The 26,738-nt window shown below is 57.1% G+C and overlaps 3 protein-coding genes across 12 annotated transcripts in view; 1 reads left to right on the forward strand and 2 right to left on the reverse strand.

Moving 5' to 3' along the window:
* The window catches only part of LOC116943999 (epsilon-sarcoglycan-like), a 26,963-nt gene extending 24,093 nt beyond the window's left edge, over nt 1-2,870 (reverse strand). For both annotated transcript variants that reach the window (XM_076068004.1, XM_032957398.2), the window contains exons 1-2: nt 2,772-2,870; nt 1,230-1,355 (exon numbers count right to left, since the gene is read on the reverse strand). In XM_076068004.1, coding sequence (XP_075924119.1) covers nt 1,230-1,355; nt 2,772-2,808 — 163 coding nt within the window. In that variant the 5' untranslated portion in view covers nt 2,809-2,870. The remainder of the gene's footprint in view (nt 1-1,229; nt 1,356-2,771) is intronic.
* Nucleotides 1-20,835, forward strand: part of LOC116943995 (uncharacterized) — a 23,349-nt gene extending 2,514 nt beyond the window's left edge. The window contains exons 1-15 of one of the 9 annotated variants that reach the window (XM_076067996.1): nt 3,234-4,048; nt 5,190-5,326; nt 7,129-9,183; nt 9,578-9,710; nt 10,070-10,205; nt 10,467-10,571; nt 11,573-11,651; nt 11,919-11,972; nt 13,711-13,914; nt 14,073-14,252; nt 14,877-14,946; nt 15,485-15,572; nt 18,154-18,286; nt 18,387-18,434; nt 18,762-20,835. In XM_076067996.1, coding sequence (XP_075924111.1) covers nt 7,207-9,183; nt 9,578-9,710; nt 10,070-10,205; nt 10,467-10,571; nt 11,573-11,651; nt 11,919-11,972; nt 13,711-13,914; nt 14,073-14,252; nt 14,877-14,946; nt 15,485-15,572; nt 18,154-18,286; nt 18,387-18,434; nt 18,762-18,848 — 3,294 coding nt within the window. In that variant the 5' untranslated portion in view covers nt 3,234-4,048; nt 5,190-5,326; nt 7,129-7,206 and the 3' untranslated portion in view covers nt 18,849-20,835. Of the gene's footprint in view, nt 1-3,233; nt 5,327-7,128; nt 9,184-9,577; nt 9,711-10,069; nt 10,206-10,466; nt 10,572-11,572; nt 11,652-11,918; nt 11,973-13,710; nt 13,915-14,072; nt 14,253-14,876; nt 14,947-15,479; nt 15,573-16,701; nt 16,815-18,153; nt 18,290-18,386; nt 18,435-18,761 lie in introns of those variants that run through there. The other 8 variants (XM_076067999.1, XM_076067994.1, XM_076067995.1 and 5 more) reach the window with 8 other exon arrangements.
* LOC116943997 (serum paraoxonase/arylesterase 2-like) lies at nt 19,648-26,736 on the reverse strand. The gene is made up of 9 exons (XM_032957396.2): nt 26,597-26,736; nt 24,786-24,862; nt 23,999-24,054; nt 23,445-23,616; nt 22,843-22,987; nt 22,060-22,260; nt 21,517-21,598; nt 21,295-21,423; nt 19,648-20,348 (listed from the first exon to the last, which is right to left on the reverse strand). The coding sequence occupies exons 1-9, from the start codon at nt 26,659-26,661 to the stop codon at nt 20,178-20,180; spliced, it is 1,098 nt and encodes a 365-aa protein (XP_032813287.2). The 5' UTR covers nt 26,662-26,736; the 3' UTR covers nt 19,648-20,177.
* Between the last annotated feature and the right edge of the window lie 2 nt (nt 26,737-26,738).

Below are 26,738 nucleotides of genomic sequence, written 5' to 3' on the forward strand. Positions count from 1 at the left end.
GAGAGTGATTAGCTTGTACCTGCTGCAGAAATAGAGCTTGTACCTGCCTCAAATTTCAGCACCACGGATAGCTTAGAGTCGCGGCATCTCTTCAGAAAAGTGAGAGACTCGATTAGTTGAGCCTTCTTATCCCGAAGTCTGTTGAATGATCTTAAGGATGTGTGGAATCCCTCCCCGTAGAGGCGGTTAAATTTCGATTTAAAGCTTTCGTGACTGCAATGATTCATCTTCTTTGGTTCTTTCGGTAAAGTCACGTAGAATGATAATAAAATAATAAATTGATAAAATAAAATAACACAATAATATTCTCACGACGTTTCGGCCACAACACAAGCGGCCTTCATCAGGTGAAGGGGGCGAGACTGTCTGGTAGGACAGCGCTGGAGTGAAAGAGCCACGTTCAGATACGGCCTTTAAGCTGTGTGAGAGGAACAAAGCGCCTTGACAAAGGAATTAGCATATAATTTAGCATTGAAATGGCTGAATGATTAGCTTGTGACTGGTCACAGAAATAGCTATGCTAAATTCTATGCTAATTCCATTGTCAAGATGTGTATGCCTTAACTTAGCTATTTCAATGCTAAATTCTATGCTAATCCCTTTAACAATGGGTGCCTCTGCGGGTGTGTATTCTTTAACTTTTAACATAGCTATTTCTGTGACCAGTCACAAGCTAATCATTCAGCCATTTCAATGCTAAATTATATGCTAATTCCTTTGTCAAGGCGCGTTGTTCCTCTCACACAGCTTAAAGGCCGTATCTGAACGTGGCTCTTTCACTCCAGCGCTGTCCTACCAGACAGTCTCGCCCCCTTCACCTGATGAAGGCCGCTTGTGTTGTGGCCGAAACGTCGTGAGAATATTATTGTGTTATTTTATTTTATCAATGTATTATTTTATTATCATTCTACGTGACTTTACCAAAAGAACCAAAGAAGATGAATCATTGCAGTCACGAAAGCTTTAAATCGAAATTTAACAGTGACAATTATCTGAATCGGTTCTGGGCCTCCCCTAGGTCGATTCGGGCTCAAATGAGTAGGTGGTGCAATATGTAAACATGGCCACTGGGGAGACAAAAGTGGCCAGGTATGGTCTTGACCACCCACCCCCTCCTCGTGTGCCGTGCCGGCCTTCATAGGCGCGTGCATATACACGCACACACGCACACACACGCACGCACCCACAAACGCACACACGCGCACACACACACACAAACGCACTCTCACCTCGGCGTCCCTGGAAGAACTCGGCGAAGTACTCGCGGTTGAGGAAGTGCACGAAGAGGGTGTCCGGTGACAGGTAGACGTTCTGGTCGCCCGCGGCTCCGCTCGGCAGGCTGCAAGCCACCAGAACTGCCGCAGGGCAAGAACCCGCGCACGAGTGCTCGTTAACGCGTGCCAGTTAAGGTTTGAAATTGTTAATGCAACAGCTGTGCCGCCCGTCTGTCCGCACGTCCGTAACGCGTGGGCATGCAAACTCTCATAAAGTTGATCCAACGTGAGCAGAATGTTTGTGCGGAATAGTCTCGCCACCAGGGACTCGCCCTGGAGAAAACTCGCAACGTTGATGGAAACGTTAGAGTCCAAAACCTGGCACATTCCCAGATTTGATGGCGACTGCGCTGCTACCGGCATCACGAGACAAATAATCCCTCTGCATCTCTCCCAGTGACCAGCGCCGCAGAAGCGGATACCACATAGCCCCATCCAAAATCTCAACTGACATCTGCTTCACACACAAGAGGGGCAGCACTTTCCCATCTGCCCCTGCCACTGAGAGTAATGTTCGTCCTGCGACAATCAAATAATTATTTTTAATCCTGCAGTCATTGGTGACCAGGCTGGGACCTGCAACTCTCACTGCACTCGAGAATCTGGCTTTTTCTCGCTTTGAATTGCGGTTTCTGAGCAAAGGCCCAACAAGCCAATCAACAGCACTATTGAAGGTGCAATAGCTAAGAGTGTAACAATTGAGCAAGGTTCTTGTAATAGCTTGGGAGAAAGAGACGATGATGGCAGGAGGGAATTCCAGAGTGGAGAAATGCGACGGAAGAAACAGAAAGAGAAGTGGAGTGACCTGCAGTGTGGTGAGTGGGTGGTCAAGTGGGTGGGTGAGTGAGTGGGTGGGTGAGTGAGTGAGTGGGTGGGTTTGTTGTTGTGACCTGCAGTGTGGTGGGTGAGTGGGTGGGTGAGTGGCTGGGTGGGTGAGTGGGTGAGTGAGTGGGTGGGTGAGTGGGTGGGATGGTGGGTGAGTGGGTGGGTGAGTGGGTGGGTGAATGGGTGGGTGAGTGGGTGGGTGGGTGAGTGGGTGGGTGTGTATTGTTCTGAACTGCAGTGGGGTGAGTGGGTGCGTGAGTGGGTGAGTGAGGGTGTATTGTTGTGACCTACAGTGTGATGGTAGTTGAGCACTGTGTTGGGTGAGTGGGTGGGTGGGTGAGTGGGTGGGTGAGTGGGTGGGTGAGTGTGTTGTTCTGAACTGCAGTGAGGTGAGTGGGTGAGTGAGGGTGTGTTGTTGTGACCTGCAGTGTGATAGTGGTTGAGCACTGTGGTGGTTCAGCACTGTGGTGGGTGAGACAAAACAGCAAGCGTGAGTGGAGAAATCAATTAATTAATCACGGGCGGCTGACGCCGCATTCCCAACAGGAGATCCCAGTGGCGCCATCCCGGCGACTCTACCTCCGTGCCACCCGCACGTGCCACCCACACGTGCCACCCACACGTGCCACCCACACGTGCCACCCGCAGGTGGCACAATTCACTGGCACTCACCTGTGGCCAGCGCGGCGAGGAGGGGAAACCCGGCCATGGTGCAAACTCGCGGCCGCAGGCCCGGAGTTCCGCTCGGCAGTGGAGGCCGTGAGGCAGAGTTGGGGGGCCCAAGGCTGGGGGGGGTCAAGGCAGCAGCTGCTGCTGTCGCAAATAGAAGCCGACGCACGCACGCACGCGCGCACGCGCGCACACGGAGGCTATTCTGGGAGTGTGGCGCGACCCGCGGAGCAGCAACACTCGCAGCGAGCGGCAGAGCGTACAAGCCCAGACGTGTGGCACGACACAAACGGGCCACAACACATGGCACAGCACAACATGGCCACAACACGCGGCACAGCAGTCACACAGCACAACACGGCCACAACACACAGCACAGCAGTCACACACACAGCGCGGCACTTGTGTCACTCCACATACCGTGCAGGTGGTGGAGGTCATTTGACCGTACTTCACCACGCTGGTCAATGCAATTGTTCAATATGGGGGGCCTACGGCACCTGTTTTACGCATGGCAGTGGCCGTCCATCCGAGCACCGGCCAGGCTGAGCCCTGCCTGGCCTCTCCCCGAGCTGTAGCGATGGTGGGGTTGGCCGTTTTGTCTCTCACACCTTGTGTGTGCGCATGGGTGTGTGTGTGTAGATTGTTGCGTGCGCTTCTGTGTGTTGGAGTGGCAGTGTAGCGTTAGCGCGCTGTGCTATGGGTGTCCGCCAGTGTGGCGGACACCTGACAGCAAACCCTGACCCCCAGGGTTAGTGTGGGGGACCCGGGGGGGTCATATTATTGGACCTCTGTGTAAAAGAACTTCATAGCTCAGGATAAATAAAGATTCTGATTATGATATTACTGTCGTACAATTCCTGCACCGGGGTTCATAGAATATAAATAGTGATCCCACCGAGGTCAAATGCTCGCTTGTCCCGCTCGCACCACCCCGTCACCACGGCTGGCAGCACCATGCGAGATGCCTGCGGTCTGCGTGAGTGCCGTGCGTGTCTGGGCACGCACGCACGGCCTTCGTAAGAATTACTCGATAACGGAACTTGCCCCAACAGCATGTAAAGGCTATACGGGGATCTCTGTCGTTGTGTGCCGAGGAGAGTGGCGGTTACTCCTCCTCCTCCTCATCTCCTCGTCCTCCTGCGGGAACCTGAGCGGCACGGGTGGTGGAGCGGCACGAGAGGTGGCGCTGGGGTCTGTCCCCTGTGCGGAACGTCGGAACATCCCCGCGGGATAGGAACTCGGTGGTGAAGAGGAGCAGAAGGAGGGCGCGGTGCGTGGTATGCGTGTGTGCGTGTCTTTGTGCGTGCGCATGGGTGTGTGTGTGTAGATTGTTGCGTGCGCTTCTGTGTGTTGGAGCGGCAGTGTAGCGTTAGCGCGCTGTGCTATGAACCTAGTTACCCAGGTTCGATTCCCGCTCATGGCCAACACCAGTGATTATCTGAACTGGTCCTGGGCCTCCCCTAGGTCGACTCAGCCTCAAATGAGTACCTGGTGCGATGTGCAAACATCCCCACTGGGGAGACAAAGGCGGGCGAGCATTGTGCTGGCCACCCACCCCCTCGTGTGCCGTTCCAGCCTTCATAGGTGCTGCTCCCAAACAGCATTTGCCCCAACGGTCTATTAAGGCTATCCGGGGTTTGGGGTGTGTGCGTGTGTGTAGATTGGGGTGTGTGTGTGTATATGTAGATTGGGGTGTGTGTAGATTTGGGTGTGTGTGTATATGTAAATTGCGGTGTGTGTGTATATTGGGGTGTGTGAGTGTATGTAGATTGGGGTGTGTGTGTGTGTGTATTGGGGTGTGTGCGTGTATGTAGATTGGGGTGTGTGTAGATTGGGGTGTGTGTGTGTGTAGATTGGTATGTGTATGCAAATTGGAGTTTGTGTGTGTGTATGTAGATTGGGGTGTGTGTGTGTGTGTATTGAGGTGTATGTATGTAGATTGGGGTGTGTTTATGTAGATTGGGGTCTATGTAGATTGGTGTGTGTGTGTATAGATTGGGGTGTGTGTGTATGTAGATTGGGGTGTGTTTGTATGTAGATTGGGGTGTGTTTATGTAGATTGGGGTGTGTGTGTGTGTAGATTGGGGTGTGTTTATGTAGATTGGGGTGTGTGTGTAGATTAGGGTGTGTGTGTGTGTGTGTAGATTGGGGTGTGTGTGTAGACTGGGGTGTGTGTGTGTATGCAGATTGGGGTGTGCACGTGTGTGTGTGGACGTCTCTGCACGTGCGTGTGCACGCGTGCCGGGGCTCGTTCGTGTGAGGTTGAGGACACAGCCCACTCTACTCCCCACCGGGGGAACCAGGTAGAGCCCCTCCCACCTGACCCCAGGTATGCCACCCCCCTCCCTACCTGACCGCACATCCCACCGCCCACATCCGCCCATCCGCCACCCCCCCGCCCGCCGCCCTGTCTGTGAGACTCACGACGCTGGACGAGAGCAACGGTGGTGTCCGTGGTGAGTCCGGTCGTGTCTCCTCTCCCCGCACGGAGCGCACCAGAGGCCGGGAGCCACCACGCGGGGTGGAGACGCCGCACCGACACCCGGCGAGCAGCGGTGAGACACGCAGCCAGTGTACTCGCTAACGAGCACGGGTACTCGCTCATTATTATGGGTACTCGGTAACACGGACACTCGCACAGATACTGGCTCACACAGGTAGTCACCCCCATGGGTATTTATATACGTAGGACACTCACTCACACAGCTAGTCACGCACTCACAGATAATCACGCGAAAAAATACCCCGTATAGCCTTGAGCAGACTGTTGGGTGGCCAGCACCACGCACGTCCGCCTTTGTCTCCCATTTGGCGATGTTTACACACCGTACTGGGTACACATTTGAGGCCGAGTCAGATAATCGTCACTGGTGTCAACCGTCAGCGGGAATCGAACTCCAGTCGCCGGGTTTGTAGCACAGCACGTTAACCGTTACACCACCGCTCTGACACACACACAGACACACACACTCTACATACACTCAAATGTCAAGCAGAACGCCTTGATTTAGTTCTTGGGAGCTAAGCAGGTTGGAGCCTGGATAGTGCTTGGACGGGTGACCTCAATGCATTATCTGGTGTTATGGGCAGCTACGGAGCTATGCTGTGGGCAGTGTAGAAAAAATAAAATGCTGTACTGTACTTCTATGCTCCCTGGTTTCATCAAGACCAGCGTGGTGAAGTATGGCCAAACATTCTTTAGAGTGTAGGGAGGCCCTCATGCAGCAGTGGATTGCCACCAGAGGATGAACATGAACGTACACAGCGCACACACCCACGATCGCGTGAGTCAAGGGAAATTTAAACACGGAAGCTATTTCCTGTGGACAAAGTCCTCCCTTAAACTGCATTCGTGAACCGTCGCACCCAGCGCCGTCGCACCCAGCACCCAGCGCCGTCGCACCCACCGCCGTCGCACCCAGCACCCAGCGCCATCGCATCCAGCGCCGTCGCACCCAGCACTATTATCCAGCACCATCGCACCCAGCACCGTCGCACCCAGCACCATTATCCAGCACCATTATCCAGCACCATCGCACCCCACCGCCGTCACACCCAGCACCATTATCCACCGTCGTCGCACCCAGCGCCGTCACACCCAGCACCATTATCCAGCGCCGTCACACCCAGCACCATCACACCCAGCGCCGTCGCACCCAGCACCCAGCACCGTCGCACCCAGCGCCGTCGCACCCAGCACTATTATCCAGTACCGTCGCACCCAGCGTCGTCGCACCCAGCACTATTATCCAGCACCGTCGCACCCAGCACCATCGCACCCAGCACCATTATCCAGCGCCGTCGCACCCAGCACCGTCGCACCCAGCACCATTATCCAGCACCATTATCCAGCACCATCGCACCCAGCGCCGTCAGACCCAGCACTAATATCCAGCACCATCGCACCCCACCGCCGTCACACCCAGCACCATTATCCACCGCCGTCGCACCCAGCGCCGTCACACCCAGCACCATTATCCAGCGCCGTCACACCCAGCACCATCACACCCAGCGCCGTCGCACCCAGCACCCAGCACCGTCGCACCCAGCGCCGTTGCACCCAGCACTATTATCCAGCGCCGTCACACCCAGCACCATCACACCCAGCGCCGTCGCACCCAGCACCCAGCACCGTCGCACCCAGCGCCGTTGCACCCAGCACCATTATCCAGCGCCGCGGCACCCAGCGCCGTCACACCCAGCACTATTACCCAGCACCATCACACCCAGCGCCATCACACCCAGCGCCATCACACCCAGCGCCGTCGCACCCAACGCCATCACACCCAGCACTATTACCCAGCACCATCACACCCAGCGCCGTCACACTCATGCATGACGTGTCTCTCATGCCTAGGAGTTGGAGGTTGCTGTCACGTGACGCTGGTGACCCCTGCTGAACCCTGAGTACCGCCCTCTGGTAGCGCTGGCAGCGATGTTGCGTGCAGACGCGGTGCTGTCCGCTGGTGCTGCCGACGTTCCGCTGCTGTCGCCCTCCATCACCGTCGACAGAATCCGCAGGATCTTCACTCCCCCGGCTCCCATGAGGCTTTACAACCTTGGCGCCATGCAGCAGCAGGAGCAGCAAGAGCAGCAGGAGCAGCAGGAACGCGACGGCGCCCAGCCAGCGTCCGTCACGCCCGTGCATTCCGAGAGGTTCGCCGAGATGCGGCTGAAGTTTGAGTGTGGCGCAGGGAGGGGAGCAACGACTTTCGCACCGCCGCATTGCGGCTCATCGCATTCTTGCGCCGGCACCCCCGCCTCCTCGCCGTCGCCTCCGGCGTCGTCGTCGCCGCCGCCGTCGCTGACGACGTTGGCGATAAAGGTCGGGTGCCAGGCCCTCGCCACGGCAGGCCAGGACGTCGTTCCCGGCGCGGACTCCTTGGGCACCGGCCGCGACGCGGCCCACAGGAGGGACGACGCCGGGGTACGCGCGGTCGCCGCCCGCTACCCCGTCGACCCCGCGCCACGCACGCTCCCGCGGAGACGCGGGGGGCCGAGCGATGGAGGAGCGCAGCGGCGAGCGACCTCGATCCCGCACGCCCACGGTGTCGTCTCGGCAAGCGGCGCCAGTGACCCCCGAACTGCCCCGATTGCCGCTCGCAGACTCCCTCCCAGGTCTCGCCTCAACTCGGGCCCCATCTCCAAGCGCCTGTCCAGCTTCATGCAGGACGACAGCTCTTCCGACGGCGGCAGCAACGACGACGACGGTGATGCCGATGAGGCCCAGGGCGACCGAGCGGACGAGCCCGCACGAGATCCCGCGACCGCCGCCGGGCACCGTGACGACGCTGTGACAGGACCGCCCGGCGCCGGCGGCCGAGGACGCCCGCGTTCGACTGGCGCAGAGGAGAGCCAGGTTCTGGGAAACTCCTCCTCTTCGACGGTGATGTCGTCTCCCGACGGTTCTCCGGTCTCCAAACTGGGATCCATCGTGGAATGCGACTTGGGTGCCAGCGACTGTGTCGGCTCCCCCGTGTTCACGGAGCACGGGGAGCGGTCGCCCTTGCACCACCGGCACGACCTGGGGGGGAAGGAGAGGGCAGCAACCGTGGAGGACAGGGCAGCACCCGGGGCATCTGCCGACCACGGCCAACGCCGCACCAAAGAGGGCGTCCCGGTCGGCGTGGAGGCGAGAGGTTCGAGGGAGCGTGAGGGCAGAGAGGCAGCGCTGCCTTGGCCACACGTGAGGACAGAGGCTCGAGGCGCGACCCCTACGATGGCCGGCGACCTCTGTCATGAAACGCCGTTACACACGGCAACGGGGGCAACGCTGGGAGAGCCGCCTGTGACCTCGACCACGACCCCTGCCAAGGCTGTGACTCTGGCCGCGACCCCCGCAATGACCCCAGCAGTTACCGTGACCCCGACGCTGACCAAGACCACGACTTTAATTGCGACCTCAGCCTTGAACACAAATTTGACCCCGTCTGCAGCTCCAGCCAAGAACACAAACTTGACCCCGTCTGCAGCTCCAGCCAAGATGGTCCCCCTGCTCACGACCCCAGTGATGACCAAAAGTGTGACCGTAACCCCAATTATGACCTTGACCATGAATTCTGCCATTACTGCCACCACAAATATAACTTCGACCTCAACCTTAACCGTAGGCGACGTGACCCAAAGCACGACCGTGACCCCAGCGGGCCCAGCCCAAGCAAGCCCTGTCAGCCAGGCCGTGTCCACCGAGCACAACGACCGGTACCGTGGCAACGGAGAAGCAGGCAGAGACGATGGTTGCCCCAGAGATGCAACCGAGGAAACCGGGGTTGATGATGCTGGGGAGGAGGAGGAGCCAAGGTTTGGGGGTCCCAGTGGGACCCAGTGCCTGGAGATCCCCGGCCTTGGTGAAGAGCCAGGCGAAGCCTTGCTGCCAGGCCGCAGGGTGCACTTCAGCCACGAGCCAATCAAGGTTAAGTATGGGGCAGGGAGGGAAAGAGGGTGGCATCACCACGACACGACAAAGCCTATGCATCCTGCACCAGGCCGAACCACACTACGAAACAAAGATCCCCCTATAGCCTTAGCAGACTGTTGTGGAAAGTGCTGTTGGCGGGTACCTATGAAGGCCAGCACAGCACATGAAGAAATGTGTGGCGAGCCCGGCCGCCTTTGTCTCCCACGTGGTGATCTTTACACAATGCACCAGGTACTCATTTGAGGCCGAGTCGACCTAGGGGAGGCCCATGAGCGGTTCAGATATCCGTCACCAATGTTTTCGGTGAGCGAGAATCGAACTCGGGTCGCAATGTTCGTGGCACTGCGTTCTAACCGTCGCGCCGCCGCTCCCCACGGCACGCGTGCAGGTGTTCGCAACGTTCTCCACCGAGCGGTACGAGCGCAGGAACACGGACGTGGACCCCGTGCGCGCGTCAGCCGAGATGGAGCTGGAAACGCGAATGGAGGCGTTGGACGTGCAGCAGATCGTGCTGCAGAAGGGTGAGGCCATGCTGTGTTCGCTCGCCACACCACTTGGGGCTGCCACCTCTTGAGGCACAAATAAAACCAGGACAAGTGACAGATTTCCCACGATAGCCAACATGGACAACCCAGGGGAAACCAGGAGGGGTGGCAACCGCCCCTCGCCACAGCAACACTTGCACCGCTCCCGGTCACCAACGCCGCTCATCCACCCCTTAGATTACTCGAGTAATTGCATTACTCGAGTAATTACTTGGGTAATCTCGTAACAAATTACCCGAGTGATCGGATTACTTGGTAACGGATTACTTTAGTACTCGGATGCGTCCCGGCTCTCACCCAGGACTGCTGCGTCCCGGCCCTGTCCGCGTGTGCAGGGCCCGAGGGCTTGGGCATCGCCATCGTGGGCATCGGGGCGGCCGCGGGGCTGGGGCCCAGGGCGGGGGCCAAGCAGCTGGGCGGCATCTACGTGCGCGCCCTTTCCCCGGGGGGAGCGGCCCACGCGCACGGAGGGTGAGGAGGGTGAGAAGGTGTGGTGAGCGACCCGGGGCAGCTTGGGGTGGGCTAGAGGATGGAGTTGGACATTGAAATGAGGTGACAGGGTGAAGGCCAAAGGTCGTCATAGGCAGTCAAGCATGTGGGAGATTTTGTGGAGTGTGACCAATACCCCAGGTGTCCCCATGTCCCTGTGTCCCCGTGTCTCCATGTCCCGTGTCTCCGTTGTCTTCATGTCTTCATGTCTCCATGTCCCCGTGTCCCCGTGACCTTGTGTAGGATCTGCGAGATGGATCAGATCTTAGCGGTTGACAGCACGAGTCTCCTGGGGGCTTCGCAGGAAGTCGCCGCCCGCGTCCTCCAAAGCACCGGGGAGACGGTGAGGTGAGGCGGGAACTCACCCGACACCCACACTCCCATCGCGACACTCACCCCCGCTCCCTGCAGGGAGACACGGCGAAAGGGACGAGAGCAGATGGGCGACTTAGCAGATGAGAGGGCTGTGTGCTGCGTGCTCCGTTAGTGGTGTGGACGTGACCGAGCCCGTCTGTGGAATGCGCCACGCGATTCCCGCAGCCACGGTTTTGCCGTTGGACCAGTTGAGCTTCCTCCTCCACCACCACGCCGCCGGCACAGCCACACACCGACAACCACACCACCGCTCAAACACACACACCATCAACCACACCCTCACCAGCAACCACACCACCGCTCACACACACACACCATCAACCATACAGTCATCAGCTAGCACACCACCGTTCACACCCGCTGCTTGGGCATGTTCCACTGGAGGAGTCTACGTTTTGCAAGCATAGACAAGGGAGGGCACATACATGTGGTCGAGAAGACCCAGAGCTTCGTGTGGAGCGACAGACCAGGTAGTTCCTAAACAGCATGACGCAACTGACGGAAAAGTAAAATGCCGCTCGACTGATTCGGAGTGAGATCTCTGCTACCAAACCGGTGCTGGTCATAAGCACACTGCCAAGGTGTGGGAACGGCTCCATTCTGTTCAAGACGTCCCAACTTACTCACACGCGCACACCATCACCTACATCGTCACACGAACACTGGGGTCAGGGATTGACACAAGCCCCGCCCTTTGCCGGAGCTGGCCAATCAGGCTCTGGGCTCTTCCGTGCACACTGTGACATGTACACCACTTTTTTTTCTTGGTTCTTTCGGTAAACTCACGTAGAATGGAAATAAAATAATAATAATAAAACATAATAAAATAAAATTCTCACGACGTATTATGTTTTATTTTGTTATTATTTTATTTCCATTCTACGTGGTGACTTTACAGAAAGAACCAAGAAGATGAATCCCTGCAGTCACGAAAGCTTTAAATCGAAATGTACACCACTGTGTGTTGTGTGCAGGCTTGTGATTGGGCGAGAGAAGGGAGCACATGTCGTGGGTTCAGAGGGCAACTTGGATCTTTCTGTGAAGTACAAAGAGGTCAGGTCACCCCACCACCCACTCACTCGACACTCACCCTTACCACCCAGCCAAAATCGATGGCGACTTATGTGTTGACGATGATTTATGTGTGTATGTTGAATTTCTTTTGTACCGTTCGGAGCCAACCGTGCTAATTGGAGGTGCGGGTGAGAGTGATGTTCTGACGATGCACGTGATGGCAATGATGACGAGCTTGCTGCAGAGATGATGACGATGGTGTAACTCTGATGTTCTGACGATGATGTTACTGCCGTCCATGCACAGCTGCTGATCAGGTTTGCTGCCATCACTAACGAGGTGAAGGCGCTCAAGAAAGAGGTGAGTGCCAAAATATAACCCGTGCAGCGCTGGGCAACCTGAGGGCCCGTTGGACGTCGATGCCCAGCGCGACGTGGAGGGCGGCCGTGTAGCAGCCCACGGTCGCCAACGTTCCCACGCACTCGTGTACGCGTGTGTGTGGGGGTGTGTGTGTGGGGGTGTGTCTGTGGGTGTGTGTGTGTGTGAGTGTGGGGGTGAGTGTCTGTGGGGGTCACGGTCATTCCCTCCCTTCTCTACGCTTGCGAAACGTGGACCCCCCTAATGGAACATCTTCGCCGGTCGGAAACATTTAGGCTGGCCTGCCTACGATCCATCCTGGGTTTAACCAGACTGGATTGTGTGAGGAGCTCACAAATCCTTGAAAGATCTGGGCAAGGTCCCATCGGTGAGCTCCTCTGGCAGGCAAGGCTGCGATGGCTGGGTCATGTAGCCCGTATGCCCAGCCACCGCATGCTGAAACAGCTTTTGTTCGGCCGGATCGAGGGGGCTAAACGGGCGTGGCACGGGCTAGAGATGAGATGGAGTGACGTGGTACAGGAGGACGTGGAGCTGAGTGGACTTGCCGATGACTGGTACCAGCGGTGTCAAGATCGGCCTCTGTGGAGGAGGCTCGTGAAGGACGCTACTGGGCAGTTGGAGGCAGTCGCCCTCCAAAAACAATGGAGGGCGGAGGAGCGACGCTCACAACAACGAGCGGAGCGCCGGGTGGTTAAAGCACAGCAGGTTGGCACAGTAGGGGGCACAAGTGGTGCATCAGCCAGTCATCTCAGTCATCTCAGTCAGTCGACCCTTGGCACCTGGTTCTGCCCCGTGACCTCCTGCCAGCGGGCGTTCAACACTCCACGTGGCCTCAATGTGCACATGGCCTGGCACAAGCGTCATGGTGACGTCACCGTCACTTAGTGGCGAATGGCAGTTGTTGTTGTTGTCTGTGGGGGGGTGTCTGTGGGGGTGTGTCTGTGGGGGTGTGTGTGTGTGGGGGTGTGTCTGTGGGGATGTGTGTGTGTGGGGGTGTGTGTATGTGGGGATGTGTGTGTGTGCGGGTGTGTGTATGTGGGGATGTGTGTGTGTGCGTGTGTGTAGGGGTGTGTGTGTGTGGGAGTGTGTCTGTGGGGATGTGTGTATGTGGCGGTGTGTGTCTGTGGGGATGTGTGTGTGTGGGGGTGTATGTCTGTGGGGATGTGTGTGTGTGTGTGCGCGTGTGTGGGGGTGTGTGTGTGGGAGTGTGAGTGGGTCTGCCCCATTACCTCCTGTCAGCGAGCCTTCGACACTTCATGTAGTTTCAAAGTGCACCTGGCCTGGCACAGGCGCCATGGTGTTGTCAGCGCCACTCGGTGGCGGATGGCGGCTGTTGTTGTGTGGGTATGTGTGTGTGTGTGTAGGGAGCGGCAAGGTAGTGGTTAGCGCATAGCGCTACGAACCCAGCGACTCAAGTTTGATTCCCGCTCACACGGCCAACAATGGTGATGAATATCTGAACCAGTCCCATGCCTCTCTTAGGTCAACTCAGTCTCAAATGAGTACCTGGTACAATGTGGAAAGCATTGGCATTGGGGAGGCCTTTATAGGTGCTCTCTAACAGCACTTGCCCCAACAGCCTATTAAGAGTATACGGGAGATCTTTGTCTTTGTACGTGTGCGCAGGCAGCGGCGGTGTAGCGATCAGCGTGCGAAGCGGCCGTGGTCGAGGCCGTGGTTGTTTGAACGTCCAGGTTGTGCGTCTCTTCGCCCGTGCCAGATGTGCGAGGTGGAGGCGGCGCAGGCCAAGGGCGAGCGCCAGCGGTACCTGCTGCAGACGAAGCTGAAGGAGGAGCGGCGCCGGGGAGAGGTGATGGAGACCGTCATGGCCACAAAGGCGGAGGAGGCAGAGAGGCGCCACCAGGAGCTGCTGCGGCGCTACCGGCGCGCTGTGGCGCTGCTCGCGCCGGCGCTGATCAGGCAAGTTCGTTCTGTCTGGAGATGATCTGAAAATCCGAAACGTTTGAATCCAAAACTCATCCCTCATGCACGCACGGCCGATTAGACTTGGGTGGCGCTGCTCTCTCTCCCCGGACGATCTCTCTCCAAACGGAGACCGCGATGTCGATGTGCTGCAGGGAGCACGGCCTCACTGCCGGCAGTCACAGTGAAGATGGCGGCGATGGTGAGCGTGGCGGCAATGGTGAGGATGGCGGCGGCGGTGGTGAGCGTGGCGGTGATGGTGAAGATGGCGGTGATGGTGGAGATGGCGGTGATGGTGGAGATGGCGGTGATGGTGCGAATGGCACTGACGCCCACCAGGTAGCAACTCCGTCGTCAGCAATCCAACCACACGCATGTACACACAGATGCCTTTCTGTGGCCATCTGGAACGCTCTTCCTTCCGATATTAGGAAGTGAATGGAGCGATGCACTTTTAAATTTAGTTTGAAAACCAATTTCTTTAGAACTGATTTTTGTGTTTAGTTTGTTGTCCTTCCCCCGCACCTCCGATTAGCACGGCTGGCTATATACAGTGCGAAAAAGAAGTTCAACACACATACATGCACACAACCGCACACACACACAAAGACCCCCCTATAGTGTTAAGACTATTGAGGCGAGCGCTTTAGCGAACACCTTTGAAGGCTGCAACGGCGCATGAGGAGGCGGATGACCAGCGCCGTGCCCAGCCGCCTTTGTCTCCGCAGTGCTGATGTTTGTACACCAAATAAGATCATCATTTAAGATTGAGTCGACCTAGGGGAGGCCCAGGACGAGTTCAGATATTTCGTCACTGATGTTGACCATGAGCAGCAATCGAATTCATCGTGCGGTACACTAACCTCTGTGCCACCACTCCCCACATGCTAGAGTGAGTGGCGGGAGAATGAATGGATGTGCAGATGAGAGGAGTCTCACGGCTCATTGCGATGATGTCGCCAGCAGCAGCAGCAGGAGGAGCAGCAGGAGTCTTCAACGGAGGAAAATGGCAACGGAACAGCCTCACACACAGGTACACGGACACACAAAGACCCTCCTTGTAGCCTGAACAGACTGTTCAGGCAAGTGCTGTTAGCAAGCATCTATGAAAGCTGTCACAGCACACGAGGGGGTGGGTGGCCAACACCATGGCCGACCGCCTTTGTCTCCCACGTGGTGATCTTTACACAATGCACCAGGTACTCATTTGAGGCTGAGTTGACCTAGGGGAGGCGCAGGACTGGTTCAGATAATTGTCACTGGTGTTGGCTGTGAGTGGGATTCGAACTCGGGCTGCCGGGTTCGTAGTGCAGTGCGCTAACCGCTAAATTACTGCTCCCCCGTACACACAGGTACACGTACACATGCACGCACACACAGGTACACACACGTATACACGGGCACCCACAAAAACAAAGACACACACACACTTGTGCACGCATGCTGGTACACAATTTTTTTGGATCTTAAGTTTCGTATCAGGGCCCAATTTCTGGATGAACTAAAGACATCAACAACACATTCCTGATACAGAGGCGTGTGTCCGCGTGTCCGCGTGTCCGTCAGTCCAGGTGCTCAGGGACCCCCCGAGGACGGCCCCCGCCCCCTGGGCCCCCGCCCAGGCCCCTACATCAGCAAGGGACCCCTCTGGCGGCTAGGGTAGGAAGGGGAGGGGTACCTTGTACTCCCCCTGGTGACTTAACCACCCAGGAGCAAACGGCTCCAACCGCACCGCCCCAACCGCACCGCTCTTGAACACGTTGTACACCACGGGGGTCTCCCCCCCACCTGGATTGACCACAGCTCCACCACCACACCTCCAGCACCAAACAGTACCGCCACTGTGGTATACATTGGTTGGTATCAAAAATATTATATATTTAGAAATATTCATTTAAAGTGTTACAAATAAAATTATTAAACAAATTCATTAAATTAAATGGTTAATTATTAAGCATATGATCAATGACAATTGTGCATATAATCAGGAACAATTATTGTCGATAAGGAATAGTGATTACGACTAATGAATTCAGATTATCGCATTAATCACAAGTTATTATTGGCTTTCACGTTGTCTATGGTTATGCATTATTAATTGTGATATTAATGACTTTCGCTCATCAATTATCAATAATCGACAATTGTCAGGTCTCAGAATTCAGATCTCTCCGCAGGATACAAGTTCTCGACATTGAGAAATATGATGCATGAGTTAGGAAGGAAGCACTCAGTCCCTTAATTAATCTAAGCAACTTTAATACCAGCTTACATTGACACCTACAATTTCTTATCAGAGTGCAATTACATTACAAATGCAAATACACGTACAGTACTCATCAATGCGTAGCAAATGGTTCGAAAGGCATCAACGAGCAAATCATACGATTATACGATTTTTAAAAAAGCAACAAGGCTAACATCTCAGGGCGATGCGACAATACACAATTCGTTTGTTATGATGTGCGATGCATGGAAGCTAAGATTCTTCAATTCTTCCATGCAAAGCTTGGCCCGCGACCTGTACAAAGTACAGGTAAAATGGTGAGCGAATGAAAAGTTAAAGTACCGTCTTCTCTCTTCTCGAAAAATACCTCCAGTCCCACGAAGATGCGTTGAATAGTAGGGTTGGTCCGCTACTGGACCACGCTGCTCGCTGGACGTTCACAGGGTTGTCTGTGCATCATGCTCGATCTACAGCTGGATTGCTCTGCTACTCCTGAAACAGCCCGCTGCCAGTTAGTCATCTGCTGCTCCGCCGCACGTTCACGGGTTGTCTGTGCACCAGTCTCGATCTGCAGCTTGAGCTCGCTGCGGCCGCGCTGCCCCGGCGCTTTTTGCTCGTCAGCAGCTGTGGGAGTGGCTTGGTTTGCTGGCACCAGTTGCTGCTCACGCTCGGAGGTCAGCGGCGCGCAGGCAGCAACAGGTTCTGGCGGAGGCTGCGTGCGACAATTCTGACCACACTCCCAGCCTCTTCACACCTCATACAATGTCAGGCAGGTTGACTTGACAACAGAACTCTTCCAGCCTATAGCTTAGACAAAGAATTTACGTAATTAAGATAGAAAATATATAGTTCTCCTGAATTATCCTTAGGTTCAATACTTCAACACGAACTTCCATAATTCCATTATCAAGATACAGATACTTAATCCAGACCTCATGACAATGATGTACGGATACCAGTGATTGTTAATAAGAACACGCAAAAGTAATAAAAAAACCTTTTGACCCTGGGCTGCATTGTCATGCAGCGGTACGTCCCCGAACACACATTAAAGTTGAATTCTATAATGCTTGAAAATATTCTGAACGTTTCAGCTCTCTAAACGCCAGGACTTAATTAAAACAGCTTAGATGCCAAGTGTGGCCGGTTTCCTGCCATGGGCCCTGTTAAAACAGCAGGGTGCCCATTTATGGCCTTTCTGGTGAGAAGGGAGTCTCAACAGTTCTGGCCACTTGTTATCATCCCAAGCCATCAAGCCTCTTTTGTTTTCCAACTTTTCACTGGTGCTCATTGGTTTTTGGTGTGTCAGTTGTTCATATTCTTGGTTCTTTCATTAAAGTCACGTAAGGGATTACGAGGGTTTGTGAAATTAAAAATTTTAAAATAAATTTTGGAAAAAGCCAAATACACAACACCACCACACAGGTCCACCAACCACACACCTGCACCAACCACACACCTCCAGCAACCACACAGCTCCACCACCAGGGTTGCCAACGATTCCCCAGGTCTCAATGTTGATGCTGCTGCCCAGGGGCCGGTGTCGCTGTTAAGGCCACCTGTGCCCAGCGTCGTCACCCAGGGCCCATCTCGACTTCTCTTCTGCTGCTGGTTGGGGCTCGCTGCTGTTTTTTCCGCTGCTGTTTTTTCCGCTGCTGCTGCCGCCACCACTACTTCGGCTCCCGCTTGCGCCCGGCTCTCGACCTCGCCGACATCGCCGCTTGGGGCCCATCCCTCCTCTTCTCGCTCCCACTGTGGGCGGCCTACCCGTGCCCAAGGGCCCGTCGTGTTGTCTCCGTGAGCCTGGCGTCACCGTCGCACGTTGGCGCCTGGTGTTGCTATCGCCTCGTGTGCGTCTGGGGTCCCCCGTGGATCCCTGTGTCCGTGCGTCCCTGTGGGTCCGTGTCTCTCTGTGTCTGTATGTCAGTGTCCTTAGTGGCTAGTATGTCCCTGTGTGTATGTGTGCACCTGGGTGTCCAAGAGTCCCTTGTCCCTGTGTGTGCCACCCTCCAGTGGGCGCTCCTCTGCACGTCCGCTCTCCTCCGTGGTCGGATTTGAGCTGCCGTGGGGGCGGAGACGTGAACCCGGAGGGCGGCACCAGGCCGAAACGACCCCTGACCCCACACGGCCACAGCAAGAGACAGGGGTACGCGCGGCCTCGACAGCTCCGTTTTTGTCCTCGAGAATTCTCGCTCCACCGAGCATTCACCCCACAAATGCGTAACCGCCGTTCGTTTTCCCTACAGATAAGAGCCATGATCCCGTCCATCTTCAGGCACCTTTCACCCAAGCAGGTGAGACGACACCGAGTCACTCGTCACAGCTGTCACCAACCATACCCCCAAAAACCTGATTATCCACAATCCACACCCATCCAATAACTCACGGTGCCATCCGATTATCTGCAATCGACTAATTAAATAATCGCTGATATGTAATTGGCCACGATTCCCGGTGCTCCGTGTTCCACGTGACCAAGCGCGACCTCACGAATGTAAGTCGCAAAACAAAGGTGGCGAGATCCACGTGCAACATTGACAACACGCGGCCAAGATGACCTATGACCTTATCCACGACTTCCACGTGACCCACGACGCTAACCCTCGCCCCTCACCCCGCAGAGGCGCAAACAGGGGGCGAACGGCGAGGGGGTCCAGGAGCAACTCCACGTGGAGGCTCCGGAGGACCCGCAGCAGGACCCGCAGTAGGACCCGTAGCAGGACCCGCAGTAGGACCCGCAGCAGGACGCGCTCCGGCCTCAGGCAGATACAAGCTGACCACCCTCGGCATCCACACTCGCGCCCCGGGGTTGACGTCGCGCCAAAATATCTTGACCGGGTAGACCGGAGCAGGTGGCTCATGACGAGCCGAAAAGCAGCGACAGCGAGAGGAGGTAAACTGGACGAAAAAGTGTTTTCTGGTCGCCGACCCGGAAAGACGCGGCTGAAATGGAGCCCTGCACGGTGCCCACGCTGGTCATCCGGAACCGCAGCTTTACCCGTGCCACGCCGGTGATCGGGACTCTAATCCTGGCCTCGCGAGTTCCCTCCTGGCTCCATGATCAACTCGGTGCACGGGAGCACCGATGCCCGGGCCGCTGCTGCCCACATGTTTCGTGATTAAATGGACTTGGGACCGTGGACTGACCGTGTGCCCTGTGTCGGGAGAGAGAGGGAGAGACGACGCGGGGAGGTGGGATCAGGTAAGGGCCGAGCACCGAGTTACCCGCAACGCGCGCCACGCCGCGCCAGCGCTCACGACACCTGCCGGGGAGGCCGAGCGGAGAATGAACCGCGGCGGTGCATCCGCGGGGGCGAGGAAATAGGGAGCGGTTGTTTTAGTTTCAGCTGCGGTTCCCGACCCAGGTCTGTGGTCCGCAAGGTCATGGGAAATGTCCGGAGGGTTGAGGGCGACCGTCCCCAGAAAGGTCAGGAATCACCATGAGAACATCGTGGAGTTTGTTTTGTGAACGTGAAATTGTGTGTAAGGAATAGTTCTTGATCTATATTTCATATTCGACACCTTTAATATTACCGTACATAATGAACCCTGAAGCGAAAAGCAATCAGTTTTGATTCCCGAAATAAGCAGCTTCCCATTACAGTAGAAACAATATGGCTCCTGTGGCACTGTGAACCGGGCGTGCCGCCGGTTCCCACGACGGTCACGGCTCGGCATCGCCTTCGACCATCTCCCACGGCGTCACGAGCACCGCCGTCACGCGACGTCGCGAGCACGCAGGACGGGGCGCGAGTGGTCTCCGAGGGGGGCCGCCACGCATACGGGCAGAGTACGAATCTCAGCAGCGATTTAGATCCACATTACCAACTACTTTGAGGTGTTTAATTTAGAGACCAATTACAAATTACGCAGTTAATGAAATAACATTTTCAATTCCACGGTAATTCGGACAATGCCCTTGTCTTCCATCCTCCGGCTGGTGGGGGAGGAGGATGAGAGGAGGGGGTACGGTGGGGGCGGGGGACGGTGGTGGGGTGGTGGGGTGGTGGGGGTTGTGCGAGTGCCACCGGCGCCGTCTACACGAGCAGGTCCGCCCGGCAGTGCAGCGTGCGGTGATACACGGAGCCCACGAGGAGGTGGGCCCCGTGCCGCGCCGCCACGGAGGAGCCCTGCAGCGTCCCGTCCATGCTGAGCAGGACCTGGGACACACGCGGCTGCGGCGAAGCGGCGTTCTCCACGCGAAGGACCTGGCAGAAGGACGGGGGCAAAGGCGTGTGGGGGGTGGCGCGGAACGCGAACCCCAGCTCCCCCACGCCGACCCGTGAGCGGTGTCGTCGCCTCGTTACCGTAGACAATCGGTGGACGCAGGTCAAGAGGTCACTCGATGCTTCACTTGGGAATTCCCCCCGTCCCCCGGCCATTTTTGCTCTCATCATCTTGCTCAATTCCAGAACCACGTTCTACTCAGCTTCATGCCACGCTTCCTCCACCCACGCCGAGGTCTTGTGCTGCCAGACACGGACCGCTTCGTCCCGTCGCCACACTCTCCGACCACCACACTGCAGGTCACAACAACTCGCCCACCCACTCACCCACCCACAACACCAGCCACCCATTCAGCACACCACAGGGCACCGCACTTCCCTTTCTGCTTCTACCATCGCTTCCATCGTCTCTTTTCCCAAGCTCTCACAATAACCACGCTCAATTCAATAAACGTGTTCATAACGTCAACTGTGCTTTTTTTTGCTGGCCGTCCGCCCTACTGAAGTGGTCGCAAATATCACGATTGACTGTAAACTATTTGAAACAAAAATAATTTTACTGGGTAAGGCCCACTGAGCTATATATATCTTTTTCAGAAACGGCCTGGCCAAAAATGATAGCTCAACGAAGTGGCTTATCACGTCGAAATTATAGCAGCCAAATACTCTTGTTCATTCTAAATGTGGAGGACCTGAAGAAAAATACACACGACCATGGGGAGTGCAATGCAATATACCGAAAATTGAAGCCACGACCTCCTGCCTACCAACTGAGGGAGTTAACGCCTCACCACCGTGGCCCGACGAAGGAAACGGACGCAAGCTCTGTAGCCCCAACCCGGGATCGCTGTGGAACCAGGACCGCGTCCTCCTCCCAGATCCCTTCCCGCAGGGAATCCACAATGCCGCGGCAAGGAGACCGGTCTACCTCCATTCCAGGGGGGCTGCTGGGGTCCGAGCGGATGATCCTCCACGCGTTTGGGTGGCACGCAAGCCACACGTCGCCCGTCGCCGAGTCCACCGCCACGTTGTCTGGCAACGACGGTAGCGCCACGACCTGCGCCCAGAGACAGGAGGCTCGCGGTCAGGGTCAGGGGTCAGGGGTCAGGGCGCACGCCGAGGGTCAGGGTTCGCGGTGGGCCCCACGTACCTGCAGTGGAACGAGACCAGGCCCGGGGCTCCTGCCGAACACGTGCAGCTCCGCTGCGGAGACATCCGCGACGTACACGTGTCTGTGGACGTCGCGCGCACGGTGACACGCACGGTGACACGCACGGTGACACGCACGGTGATACACACGGTGACACACACGGTGACACACACGGTGACACATGGTGACAGCAGACAAAGATCCCACAAATAGCATGAACAGACTCTTGGGGCAAGTTGCTATTGGCGAGCGCCTAAGAAGGATGGCACATCCTTCTGTGTGGTCAACACCATGCTTGCCAACTTCGTCTCCCCAACTTTCGAAAATGGAACTGGTCATAACCACACTGCCCATGTATGGGAACTCCTCCACTCTCTCCACAAATCACTCACAGGGAGATGACGGGGAAAAGTAAACGATAACACAAAGGATAAAGTAAACAGAGTACTAAGTACACACACGCACGGCCGCTCCCATCGACCACGGCCGCTTGCTGCGGCCAGCGAGTGTCAGGGAGGGTTCAACGCTGGGGGGCGGCCGCACCTCCCGTCCGGCGACCCGGCGATGCCGTTGGCCGAGCGGAACCCGGTGGCCACGACGGTGACGGTGCCGTTGGGTGCGCGGAAAACCACGTTGGTCCAGCGCAGGCCGAGCAGCACTTCCAGCGGCCAGAGCGCCACGGGCACCGCGTGGTCATTGGTGGCGTAGAACGAGTCGGGCCCCACGGCCCACACGTCGTTGACGCTGCGTGCAGCACGGGAACAAGAATCAGGGTCAAGAGGTCATCGCGGCCAGAGCCACCGATGCCACCGCACCTCCTCGCTACGAACGCTCTCTCCCCTCCGCCAGATCCCACAGCTGCTGCACAGTCGAGACACGCAGCGACCTCCACAGTCTCCCACCACCACCGTGCGCTGAGGTCTTCCCTTGCCCTAGGTCACGGGACTCGTGGAGACCGCTCCGATGCCTGTCTCGGTGATCGGCCCTCCTCCATCCCCAACGCCCGCGGTCCCACCCAGCGGGGCCGTTTTACCCCTCGATCTCTACGACACTCGCCTGCAACAGCAACTTAATATTGTCTGGTTCTTTCGGTAAAGTCACGTATTTTCTATCTACATGACTTTACCGAAAGAACTAGAGAGTATGGATTCCTGCAGTCACGAAAGCTTCAAATCAAGATAGCAACTTGAATATAACTTCCGCCCAAATGCAAGTGAAAGGTCGAGACCTTTTGGTTGCGAGGAAGGGGGGTCTCACATCGAGGCCCTTATTCGAGGTCTCGCAGGGGTCTCGCAGGGGACTCACTGGGGTCTCGCAGGCCCTCACCTGCTCAGGAGGGGGTCCATGACGGTTTGCTCGTGGACGAGCGAGCGCGACTCCGGCTCGTAGCGGTAGATCTTCACGCGGCTCTCAAAAGCGCCGCCCTCCATGGGGTGGTGGACGACGAAGAGACGCACCACCTCGTCGCCGTCTTGTCAGCCACGCCGGCCGCGAGGGGACAGGAGACACGCATGAGCGAGCGGCGACCTCATCACGATCTCCATGAGCGTCTGGCATCTCGTTCCGCCGCATCCTCCCACCACCTCAGCCTCCCTCAGGCGCCTTTACCACCTCGCGACGCCGAGAACCCAAGGGGATCGTGGTGATGCTGGCTCAACGCATCTGACCCGCGAGCCAATAAACCCTCTCCTTATTCTGCTCGTGATGCCTCACCGAGGGGCTCGGCACCCTTTCTTGAGCAGGGACCTGCTAAGTTTTCGCAGCTGCCGCCGCTGCCGCCGCGTGACCGAGGATGTCGTATCCCGGGCCCGGCGGGCACCACGGCGACCCTCCCCCCGACGCGCGTGTGGTCAAATGCCGAGCGCCAACTGCCGAGCGCCCGTAGCGGTCGGGGGGCAGAGGGGCGGGGGGGGCTCAGCCCCGGTCACCTGCGTGCGACACGTGCAGGCTGATGCCGTGGGGGTTGAGGGCGGACGCGTCGGGGTCGCCCACGACGACGAGGGGCGAGGGCCGCGGGGTGCCCGCCGCCGTCACGTCCACCGTGAAGATGCCGCCCGGGCGGCCCTCGTTCAGGTCGGGCATGCCGGGGTAGCGCAGGCCCTGCGGCCCGTGGGGTGCGGGAGCGGCGCACGGGAGAGGTGGGTGCGCTCACGTTTCCCGAGGTTTAAAACAGACGGCGAACACGAGAACGGAGTGGAGTTCAGCGAGAGAGAAAGTGAGGGGGTGGGGGGTGATCGAGGGGCAGGGCCACGTGGAGTGACACGCGGCTACAAAACACGCGAGCGTGCGTGAGTGCGTGCGTGTGTGCGTGCTTGCGCAGCAAGCCACGGGCTCTAGGTGGCGCTGGAGGCTGCGCATTATTTGCAGAGTTTTAAACGTCGGACAAAACCAAAACACTTCGAGACTTTGTGAACGTTTAAAGGGTTAAGCTGTCAACACCCCCATCGGGACGGAGCCTCGCAGACAGCGGCCGGAGACTCACGGAGGAGATGAAGGCCATCCCGTCCGGGAGGAACTCAATGTCCTCCGATCCAAACCCTGCCAATGGAACAAAAAAAGAAGCACAACAGGGACGCACGGAGTCCATGTGTACAGCTGAGTGTGTACAGGTAAGCACAGGTGTGTACGGGTGTGCAAGTACAGGTGAGTGTGCACAGGTGAGTGTGCACAGGTGAGTGTGTACAGGTGACTGTGTACAGGTGTGTAAAGGTGACTGTGTACAGGTGTGTAAAGGTGACTGTGTACAGGTGAGTGTGTAAAGTTAAGTGTGTACAGGTGAGTGTGTACATGTGAGTGTGTACAGGGGAGTGTGTACAGGTAAGTGTGTACTGGTGTGTACAGGGGAGTGTACCACCGTGTGGGTGCAGGTGAGTGTGTACAGGTAAGTGTGTACAGGTGTGTACAGAGGAGTGTACCACCGTGTGTGTACAGGTGAGTGTGTACAGGTAAGTGTGTACAGGTGTGTACAAGGGAGTGTACCACCGTGTGTGTACAGGTGAGTGTGTACAGGTGTGTACAAGGGAGTGTACCACCGTGTGTGTACAGGTGTGTACAGGTGAGTGTGTACAGGTGTGTACAAGGGAGTGTACCACCGTATGTGTACAGGTGAGTGTGTACAGGTGTGTACAAGGGAGTGTACCACCGTGTGTGTACAGGTGAGTGTGTACAGGTGAGTGTGTACAGGGGAGTGTACCACCGTGTGTGTACAGGTGAGTGTGTACAGGTGAATGTGTACAGGTGAGTGTGTACAGGTGTGCAGCGGCGCGTACCCATGGGCCCATGGTCCAGTAGGCTGCAGGCGCTGAGGTCGGTCTCGCGGAGCTCCCGAAACACGCCCAGCTTGGAGCTGGAACGAGCGGCATTCATTGGGCGTGGGTCCCCCTTGGGCCCCGCAACCCTGGGTCCCGGAGGGCCCCATTCAAACTACTTGGTCCCCCTTGGGCCACGCATCCCTGGAACCCCGAGGGCTCCATATACAACCCTGCCCACACTGCTATCAGTTACAATACCTGATATTACAAATGGATTTGACACGTCATGTTCACTGCTTATAAGTGCACAAGGAAGCGTGGAGGCGTGCCGCTTGGAGTCGCGCGGAGCCCGGGGGAGGCGGCAGGCACACCCCACGGAGCGCCCGCCGAGGGAGGGGACGCGCACGGGCGAGGCCGTCCCCCGCGGAGACGGAGCGACGAGACCGGCTCGCGGGCGGTCCTTACTTTTGCGTGAGCCGTGACTGATGGCAAATGGCTTAGGGGTGGGGATTGATATCGTGGCTGATGAGCATGATTGATGAGAGACGGCACAACACGTGGGCGCACTCGTGGCGCTAACATCAGTCTACAGTGACATCTCAGCCAGCGACGATCAGGACGTCTACATGCATAGATAGGGAGCAGGGGCAATCACGATGGTGACGAGTCGTGTTTGCTGGAGGCGCCCCCCTTCACGCCAGGGCGTCTCAGAGCGCTTTACGTCTCATCATCTGAAAGGGGCACCCCCAGTGGCAGCTGTCCCTGTGCTGCACAAGGTGACCCGGGCTGCGTGCGGGAATTTGGTCTGCCGGCAGGGCGCGATGGTCCCTGCTGCGTGGCCTCCCCGTGGCAGACTCGGCACCTAGCCTGGCACGAGTGGAGCAGGAGAGGCGGGCAGGTATCGGCTCCAACCCCCATCCCCAAGGTCAAGGTTCGTCCGTAGGCTGACGTTTCAGGCAAAACCCCCTTTTCAGAGCAAAGATAAACGGACTGGCTTGTAGTTGGAGATGGCCACTATTCCAGTGAGGTCCTTCTGACAAAACTGTAAACGCGTGAATTTTACGTGAAATAGATTTGGTCAAAATGGTCCCCGCTATTAAACGCGCAAAGGTCAACACGATACTGTACATTGACCTGAACCTAACGACGTAACCATGGGGACAATTACGCCTCGTTCACATACCCGCTCAACATTAAATAAAGTTGTACTGGACTATTGTACCCATCCCATTCAACATTCGGTGCCTCGTCAGTAGCAGTCGGGCTGGCCTGAACCACTGCTGCTGAAATGCACGACGTTATAGGCACGGGTCCTTCAAGACACGGGTCCTAGCTCGCCGCAGACCTAGATGCTACAGAACACACACTCCACACGCTGTCACTGCCTCCACGTGGGCCCCGCATCGCCTGCGACGTTCCACCCCCAGCCTCAGCAGGGGCGCAGCCTGGCGGCAAGCACTGGGGGTCGAGCGCCACCATGCACACACACAGGTGGTGGTGCTACAGGCTGCTGCTGCTGAGTTGTGTTGGAACCAATGTTGCACCAGAAACAACAACCGCCGTTCGCCACTCGGTGGCGGTGACGTCACCATGGCGCTTGTGCCAGACTAGGTACACCTTGGCACATTGTAGTACTACACCTCTGCACTCGCTCCACGCCTCCACTACCATAACCACCACCATCAGTTGGCCGACGGCGATGAAGAATGGCCAGGCCAGGCAGGCAGGCTCCCCCTCCCACACGCATCGCCCCCCATTAGGTCCACATCCAGCAGTGGAGTGCCAAGGCGCAGCTGCGCCGTGTAGGTGTAGAGGGCGGACGCCGCTACCTGAGGTCGTGAATTCGGGCGGCAACCACCGCCAGCGCCACCACGAACGCGACACTTCCCCACATGGCCGCGCTGAATTCTCCCCGAGAAGTCTCCACAAACCACGTGGGTGGGTGCAGTGGGTGGGAGCACTGTGGGTGGG

Source organism: Petromyzon marinus, chromosome 19 (assembly GCF_048934315.1).
Source record: "Petromyzon marinus isolate PM22_M1 ecotype Great Lakes invasive population chromosome 19, UKy_Petmar_22M1.pri1.0, whole genome shotgun sequence".
Taxonomy (NCBI): domain Eukaryota; kingdom Metazoa; phylum Chordata; class Hyperoartia; order Petromyzontiformes; family Petromyzontidae; genus Petromyzon; species Petromyzon marinus.

Bases quoted from the DNA above. Each gene is read 5' to 3' on its own strand.
- LOC116943997 (XM_032957396.2), bottom strand. From the start codon at position 26,661: ATGTGGGGAAGTGTCGCGTTCGTGGTGGCGCTGGCGGTGGTTGCCGCC. The intron at 24,863-26,596 runs GTAGCGGCGTCC...CGCTCGTTCCAG, and splicing joins GCCCGAATTCACGACCTCAG to CTCCAAGCTGGGCGTGTTTC. The intron at 24,055-24,785 runs GTACGCGCCGCT...TTCCATTGGCAG, and splicing joins ACTGGACCATGGGCCCATGG to GGTTTGGATCGGAGGACATT.